Source organism: Elephantulus edwardii, unplaced genomic scaffold (assembly GCF_000299155.1).
Source record: "Elephantulus edwardii isolate Elephantulus edwardi_28Jun2011 unplaced genomic scaffold, EleEdw1.0 scaffold00040, whole genome shotgun sequence".
NCBI lineage: Eukaryota > Metazoa > Chordata > Mammalia > Macroscelidea > Macroscelididae > Elephantulus > Elephantulus edwardii.
This window is the reverse complement of record NW_006399790.1, coordinates 1202474-1211345: the sequence shown is the minus strand read 5'-3', so window position 1 is coordinate 1211345 and position 8872 is coordinate 1202474. Positions and strand designations below refer to the sequence as shown.

The window sequence follows — 8872 nt, the reverse complement described above, 5'->3', positions numbered from 1 at the left end:
GATCTATGTGTCTGTCATTGTACCAGTACCATGCTGTCTTGACTACCACGGCAGTGTAGTAGGATTTTAAATCAGGAAGTGAGATGCCTCCTACCTTTTTTCTATTTTTAAGAAGTTCTTTGCTTATTCGTGGCTTCTTTCCATTCCAAATGAAGCTGGAGATTGCCTTTTCCATCTTGTTGAAGAATGGAATGGGTATTTGTATTGGGATTGCATTGAACGTGTATATTGCCTTTGGTAGAATTGATATTTGGCAGTCTCTTAATACCTTGGACTAATGCTTCTAAGCTTGATCCCAGTTTGTCTCTTATGAACATTATGGTTTTGGGCTTTACTGCCAGGTCTCTGATCCACCTTGAGTTGATTTTTGTGTATGGTGTAAGATCCCTGAACTACTTTGATGACTTTGGGCCCAGAAAGTCCCCATACGTGGGCAGGAGGGGCTAGGTACCTCAGGTGTATGCTGCACTCTGAATCCCTGTTCTGGCCCCTTACCTAACTACTCTGCAATTTAATTGGAGGTCCTGCTTCTTGTCACTCACTGTCCCCGTAACATTTGACAATCCAGAGCTGCTTCAGAGGTATATGGTCAGGCCTTGCTGTACCTGCTACTGGCTGCTCCACCCACTGACCCCACCCTTGCCCAGACAGTGAACTCTGCCCAGTTAGCCTGCCCTCCCCTCACTTGTGCCTGCCCAGGAAGGAGCACTGGTATGTCAGGGGTTGTGCTTGTGCTGGTCAACTAACATGAGGTTTTGTGGACCCTGGACATGTGAGTGGCACATCTCTGGGTTCTTTTCTGTCTTAGCCATTTGGAGGCATACAGGACCTGCTGGGCAACATTCTACCACTGCTGGGCCCTCTACAGGCCCCTGTGTGCTCCATTCAGCATCCTGTGGGCTCAAGGAGGCCATGCCCCCTCTCCCATCCCCTCCTCTCTGAGGAAATAAAACAGGTTTCCTTTCTACATGCTTATGGAGTCTGTCAGTCAAGGACCTTAACATTCATAACTACCAAATGTGTGTCATTAATGTACAAAATAGTTGGATAGTACCTTTTTTAAGTTATTGTAAATATGAAATGTCTTATTATGAGATTTATAAGTGAGGAGTCAGTTTTTGTGCATGCCTCCCATTTTGCGTGACTTATGAAAAACAGAGTTCATTCTTAGTAACAGCTTTGTAGATAGTTGAACTTTACCCCCTTGGAGCTTCCTCTTCCTCTCTTTCTGCAGAGCTTTTCAGAAAAGCATTCCTGCTTTATTTAGATAGTGGATAGAATTTATGAAGTTCTCAAGGCCAGGGTGTTGGAATTTTGGCTATTAGAGAGACAGGAACGTGAAATTGCGTAAAATGAATTTCCCCCTCCCTCCTTCATAGTGGGAACATGTGGGAGTGCCCTGCAGACCTAATGAAAGTTCTTTGTGTCTTGTGTACATCTCTGTATTGTCAAATGTGTGTCCCTTACACATCCGTAGCATCACTAGCCTGAAGAATGGAGACTCTGTTCTCCTGGGCACAGCAGCAGCATGGAAACACTTTACATGGGTCTTACCCCTTTGTTTTCGTTTATTCTTCACTTCCCTCCCCCTTTTCCTGGGAAGGCATGGTAATATTAAACAATTTGAAATCTTAATTATTTTTCAGAAACAAAACCCACACATTCATAGACACTATCTTTTCCTGTCCTTTTCTTTGTCTCAACAACAGTGCTTTTGCTGTGAGTGCTGGGTGTAAAAAATCCCGAGATGAACAGGATCCGATGGTTTCTTTAAGTAAGATGAATAGGATGATTGGTGGGTTTCTTTAAGTAAGATAAATAGGATGATAGGTAAATTTACAGGTTACTTAGGTGGTTTGGTGTTTCCTCCAGGTAACACCAAATATAACTGGCAGCATCGGGATGGGCTTAGAAGGTCCCTCCTGATAGAGTTCCTTGAGGTCATCTGCTTAGGAAGTCATCCTCAGTTCATGAGGATGGCCATAAGTATGGTTATGAGAAGAGATTCTCTGTGAGGTTAGGGAATGATCATTTAAAAGAAGTGGGTCTAGCCAGAGTGGCAGCTGTTTTGCCTTCTGGTGTTCTCCCCAGGCATTACTAGCAGTTACAGCCCACACCAGTGGCTTCTTGGGAGGTGTGGGCATGTAGATGGTGGTGGAGCAGATGATTGCCCTTCCTCCTAGAGGTCCTGGGGCCCAGCTAAATATGTGAACCAGCTGGAGTTTGTGGCTCAAGAGCTGCTCTTCCTAGAGGAGTGAAAAATGACTCATACAAGTTGTCTGGCCCTTAAAATTTCAAGGGTCCGGGTATGTAATGGACTTTTCTTTTGTTGTATACCATTGAGTTCACTCAGAACTAACTATTCTTCAGGTTTTCAGTGGCAGTAAATCACACAGATGCTCCTCAGGAGCATCTAGGTGGATTCAAACCACATACCTTTGTGTTGGCTATGAAACTCCTTACCTCTAAGCCACCAGAGCTCCTTTAGAATAGTTAAACCCTTTTGATCAAGGAAGTAGGGCAGGATGAGAAACAAGTTATTAATCTTTTAGGTTGATAGCTTTTATTTTTTTTTCTAAACACATTTCTATCTTTGGGGATTTGTCTGTTGATGTGAGAAGCTTACCACCAATAAGTAACACTTATATTGTTAGAGCTGTATGACTAGTTTATGTTGTGTTAACATCTATGCACTTTCATGTCAAAAATATTGCCCCTTAGTGGAGGTTATTTCTAATGTCAAATCCATGTGTATTTTCTGATTTCACTCTCTGCCAATTTTCTTAACCTGCTTTTCAGCGTCCTCTAAGTTCTCCATTCTCCTGTCTGTCTCATTTAATCTCCCTTTTCTCTGCACTTTACATCTTCCTACAGTGTAGGTTTCAGCATAACTTGTGTCTTGCAGTCTTCATGTTCTTTTGAGTCTCAGCCCTTTTTGAAGTTCTGTGTCTTTTCCTTGGTTTACTCTGCCATTATTCCAGTACAGGCTTAAGTAACTTTCAAAAAAGGATATGTTGAAGGTGACTTACTATGTCCTTGTATGTCTGAAAATGAATTTCTTCTTTCATACAAAGTGATGATTTGGGTCCATGTCCAATAGCTCTGAGCCCTGACCTATCCTGATCCAGTCTCTCTGACTCTGACGCCCCTAAACTCATTGCCCCAGTTACTGTGTCAGTCCATCTCACCTGCGCTGTCCCTTCACCCTTCCAAGCATGATGCTCTTCTCCAAAGACTGGTCCCTTCTGGGCATGTGCCCAAAGTGTGTGAGACTGAGCTTCCAAATCTTTGCCTCCAAGGAGAAACTTGGTTTCACCCTCTTCCAGACAGACCTGTTTGTTCTCCTGGCAGTCCATAGTATGTGCAATACTCTTCTCCAGTGCCACAACTGAAGGACATCAATTATTCTTTTGTCATCCTTAGTCATTGTCCAGCTCTCTGATGTATAACAAGTAATTGGGAAGACCATGGCCTGGATCAGGTGCACCTTGTTATCTAGACCAACATCATTGCTCTTTTAGCACTTTGGAGAGGTCCCTTGGCAGCAGACTTCCCCAGTGCAGTATCTTTTGACTTCCTGATTGCTGGTGCCAAGAGTGTTGTGTGGAGCCAAGCAAGCTGAAATTATTAATAACCTCAGTATCTTCTTCATCCATCATGGTGCTGCCAATTGGCCCAATGGTGAGAATCTTTGTTTTCTTAATGTTAGGCTTCAATACATATTGAAGACTCTAGTCCTTGACTTTATCTGCAGCAAATGTTTCAGGTCCTCTTGAATTTTGGCAAGCAGGGTTGTGTCATCTGCATATTGCAGGTTGTTGATGAATCTTCCTCCAATCCTGATGCCACACTCCTCCTCATAAAGTTTAGACTCGTGAATGATCTGTTTCACATACAGATTAAATGGTACAGAGACAGGACACATCCCTGATGCATGCCCTTCTTAATTTTGAACCATGCAGTGTTTCCTTCCTCTGTTCTGACAACTACCTTCTTGTCCAAGTATAGGTTTTACATGAGCTCAATCAAGTGTTCTGGAATTCTCATTCTTAAAGTTAGTCACAATTTGTTGTGATCTACAAAGAGTATAGAATTTTGTTTTCCATCAAGACTTTAAAGCCCATGCCTTCTATCATCTGGTGTTACAGATGTGAGAGTCAATAGTATGATACTTGTTCCCTTTTAAGTGATGCGTTTTATTTTCTTCTTGGAAGCTTTAAGGACCTTCTCTGAATCTCTAGATGACTCCATAGACATCTTTTCATCCATTGGGCACTGTAATGGCTTTCAGCCTTTAGCACTAGGAGAATATCTTAGAAATTTTACTTTCATTCCTTTTACCTTTCTGAATCATAACGTGTTTTCTAAATTGCTCCTCTGTATCTCTTGTGTTTTCTTGATTATTTTATTTTACTTCTCTTTTATTTTTATAATTTCTAATAACTTTTTATTCTCTGAAAGTTCCTTCTTCATAGAATTTTTTTAAAAATTTTAGTATAGTTGTTGTTGTTGTTATGTGCCGTCAAGTTGCCTGTGACTCATATCAACCGTATGTACAGTAGCTCTAAAGCCTGCTCTGTCCTGAGCCAGTCTCACTGACTCCCACACACCTACTCCATTGCCCTAGTTAATGTATCAGTCCATCTCATCTGTGGTTTTCCACTCCTGCACTGTCCCTCTACCCTTCCGAGCATAATGTCCTTCTCCAAGGATTAGTCATGCCCAAGTATGTGAGATGGAGCTTCAAAATCCTAGCCTCCAAGTAGAAACTTGGTTTCACCCTCTCCAAGACAGACCTCTTTGTTTTCTTGGTGGTTCATGGTATGTTCAAGACTTTTCTCCAGCACTCCAACTCAAAGGCATCAATTCTTCTGTCTTCCTTAATCATTATCCAGTGCTCTGATACATAGCAAACAATTGTGAAGACCATGGACTGAATCAGGCACACCTTAGTCTCTAGATTGACAGTATTGCTTCTCAGTACTCTGGAGAGATCCCTGACAGCAGATTTACCTAATGTAATTTATCTTTTGATTTCCTGACTGAGTGTTGATTGTAGAGCCCAGCAAGCAGTTACTATTAACAACTTCAGTCTCTTTTCCATCCATCATGGTGCTGCCAATTGGCCCACTGGTGAGAATCTTTGTTTTCTTGATGTTAAGCTTCAATCCATATTGCATACTTCTTCAATTTATTTGATGTTTTGTAACAGTGTAAGGAGCTCTGGTGTCATGGTCTGTAGTGTGTTGTGCTCCTAATCAAAAGGCAGTGTGTTTAATGGTTTGAATTCACCATCACCCCCTCAGAGAAGGATGGGCACTCTCTTTCCATTAAGCCTCAGAAACCCAATAGAGGGTTGCTGTGAATCAGAGTGGATTTGACAACAATGAGTTGCAAGCTTAGTTTTGTTTTTATGTTCTCCTATTTACTGTAAGGTCAGTTTCCCCCTTCTTGCTTGTCTAGGTCTCTTAGTTTTATGTTACAGGCTTTTCTCAGATATCTAGTGCTTATTCATTGTCTGGAAATGATCATGAATGAGGCAGTGGAGTACACATGAGGGTGGTGACAGGCAGGCCTTACCTCAGAGTAAACTGGACAGGAACTGACCTTGTATGGGGGTGGGTGCCTACACCCAGTGCCACGTGAGGAGGGCTTGACTTTTAGGCACTAGTACATACATGGAGACACACCACAAACACCCCCACCCCACCCCCTCATCTGCCCCAGCTCTCTTGGATCTCAGCAGAGAATTCCTCATTCCCCTTCCCCTCTGGTTTTCAGAGTTGTTTTGTTTTGTTGGCTTGGGCATGGCTGCCTGATCATGGGAAGTTATTTGTACTGCAGTGAGATGAGGGAACTGGTGTGTGTCCAGAGCTTGTATTTGATATCTTGTCTGGATCCTCTCCTCAGGTGGCCCACGACAGATCTGCTTCCTCCTCAAGGCTTCATATCTTCTTCTTTTCATCCACTTTGTGTGTGTGAGAGAGAGAGAAAAGCAAGAGAGAAAGGTTTATTAAGGCAATAGGACAGTGATGTAATGAAATGTAGACCACGCAAAAGAGTTAAAGTGGAAAAAAAAGAGGAATAAGGGGTAAGGACCCCTGAAAAATACAGAGGTGAACCCAAACCTTATAGCATACTATCAGCAGGAAAGGAGAAAAAAAGAGCTCCATCCACTTTATAATGTCTAAAAATTGATTTTTTTTTAAAAGTCTAACAGTGACCTCTCCACACATTTTCTCTTGGTGGATTTTCTCTCTGTAGTCATATTAATTTTGGGGCACATTATAGGGACAGATTGGTCCCTAGAGAAAAAGCTCACACTTGGTAAAGTAGTGAAAAAGAGGAAGACTCAATAAGAAGTATTAATATCATGGTTGTGACGACAGTTAGCCCAGATACAGGAGTGATTATGAGGATTGCACGTGATAGGATACTGTTTTCTTCTGTGGCAGTTAGGTGGCTTTAAGCTCAAACCGATTGAACAGACTTTAGCCCTGTTATTTTTATCTAATCTTGAGAGAAAAGAGAAATGCTTACATTTATTATTGAAATGGGTAGCCATTATGCTATAATAGAACATAAATTTTAGAATCCAAAATAATTTCAAAATAACGTGTTTTTATCCATCTTAGAAATAGTGAATGTAGCCAATCACAAAAAAGCACATAATAAATTATTCCATTTATATGAAATCTACAGATTAGGCTAATCTCTAAAGACAGAAAGCTTTTTTGGTTGCCAAGGGCTAGGGATCAAGAACCCTGGTGACATAAGTGGTTATAAGTTGCACAGCTATTAGAATGGTTGGCAGTTCAAATCCACCAGTCCACTGTGGATGTTTTATAGTTGTGGTTGTGGATATTGGACAATCCACTGTGGGTGAAAGTCTCCTCCTATAAAAATAAAAGCCTCAGAGACCCTCCAGGGTTACTATAAGTTAGAAACAACTGGATGGAAGTGAGTGTGATAGGGGTTAGCGATTGTATTTGAGATGGAGTGTGATGACTAAGGAGATGGCATTTCTTTTTGGGATGATACAGTATCTTTACCTTGAAATTGATTATAATAGTGGTTGCACGGCTCTGTAAAAAATGCTAAACCCTTGGAATTGCACACTTTGCATGAGTGAAGAATGTAGTATGTGTATTCATATCAAACTAATGGTTATTTTTGTTGAGCGTGGTATTATTAGTAACATTCTCATTTCAGACCAATGAATTATTCAGTATTGAATATACAGGACAAATTGTGATAGAAAAGTTAATGAGTCACCTGATGGTATGTATGTATGGCCTTTTATTTAATAGGTTCAAAAATAAAGAAGTTGGTATATCCACCTGGTTTCATGGGATTAGCTGCCTCTATCTATTATCCACAACAAGCCATCAGCATGGCCCAGGTAAGTCAGACCTAGTAAAATAGGATGCTCACTTTCTTACTTATGTTTATATTTACTGTTTAATTTTAATTTTATTTCGCAGTTTTTAGGACACCATCACAAAATCAAGTTTCAATATATAGGTGGACTACAGAAAATTTAGGGAGCTCTGGTGGTCTAGTGGTTAGAAACTACACTGGAGCCCCAAAGTCACGCAGATCAAATCTTCAGGCTGTTGCGTGAGAACAGCTAGTCTCTCCTGCAATTTATAGCCTCTGAAAACCCGCTGGAGGGTCAACTATAAGTCAGTTCTGACTTGATGGAACACAACAGCAGCAGCAAATGTAAATCTGTTTTTTTCTACTAAGCTCTTTAATTCTGACCCAGCTTCAATAATATCAGCCTCTAATGCTAATTTGGGAAGGAGGAGTGGCATCCACTTCCATAATAGCTTGCCTCCGGAAACCCTGTGAACCTGGAGAGAGGAGGAAAGGCACCCAAGCGTCGAGGACTCTCCTTCATAGGGTCCCTATGAGTCACCTGCGACTCAACGGCACTTAACAACAACAACAACAATGCTAATTTGAATACTAATCATGGAAAAGGAAAATTATTTTTCATATTTATGTTTTTGCTTATTTTGAACTCTGAAGGCCTAGTGAGTACGGAGTTGTGGTGCTAACCCAAAGACACTGCCTCTGGTGGTTCGAATCCACCAGGTGCTCTGTAGGAGAAAGCTGGGCAGTCTCCTCTTGTGTGATTTACCACCTCTGAAAACTCGCTGGAGGATCAGCTATGAGTCTGTTCAGACTCAACAGAAATAAGTTAGATAGAAGCTCAAATTTCAAAGCTGCTGATTTATGCTCATTCTCCAGTTGTTTATATCTGGCTACAAACGTCTTTCCCTGGACCTGTTTGCACAGACTCTGCTCTGGCCCTCCAATCCTTCTCTTTGGGCCTGCAGGCCTCTTTGCTGGGAACACCCTTCTCTGGAAACTCAGTTTGTGGCTCCTTTCTTTCTTTTTTAATAGTTTATTTTGTTTTTGTCATTGTTGAAAGTATACACAGTAGAACATACACCACTTCAGCAGTTTTACATACATAATTCAGTGATGTGAATTACTTTCTTGGGGTTGACAACTGTGTTCATTCTCCTTTTCTGAGTAGTTCCTATTCGGTTAACATAAATACACTACTTCCTACGCTTCCTAGCTATTATTTCCAGTTACTATTGTCAGTTTGATTGCATATAATTAGTTCTTTGTTTGTTTGTTTTGGGGTTTTTGGTGTTTTTTTTTCTGGTTGTGTGCCATCAAATCGGATCCGACTGGCCCAAGAGGAGATTGCCCCTCCTTCTCCAGCAGAGCATCTGGTAGGTAGATTTGAAGTGCAGAAATTGATCAAACATGCAATCAAGATGCATTGATAATAATGTGCGACTGGAACGCAAAGGTTGGGAACAGGGAAGTAGCTAGAAAATATGGGCTCGGT

The 8872-nt window shown here is 41.3% G+C and overlaps 1 protein-coding gene across 1 annotated transcript in view; it reads left to right on the top strand.

The window, feature by feature from the left end:
• Positions 1 to 8872, top strand: part of APOO (apolipoprotein O) — an 85458-nt gene that overhangs the window by 44371 nt on the left and 32215 nt on the right. The window contains exon 6 of the mRNA XM_006885075.1: positions 7311 to 7402. Within this exon, the coding sequence (XP_006885137.1) occupies positions 7311 to 7402 (92 nt within the window). The remainder of the gene's footprint in view (positions 1 to 7310; positions 7403 to 8872) is intronic.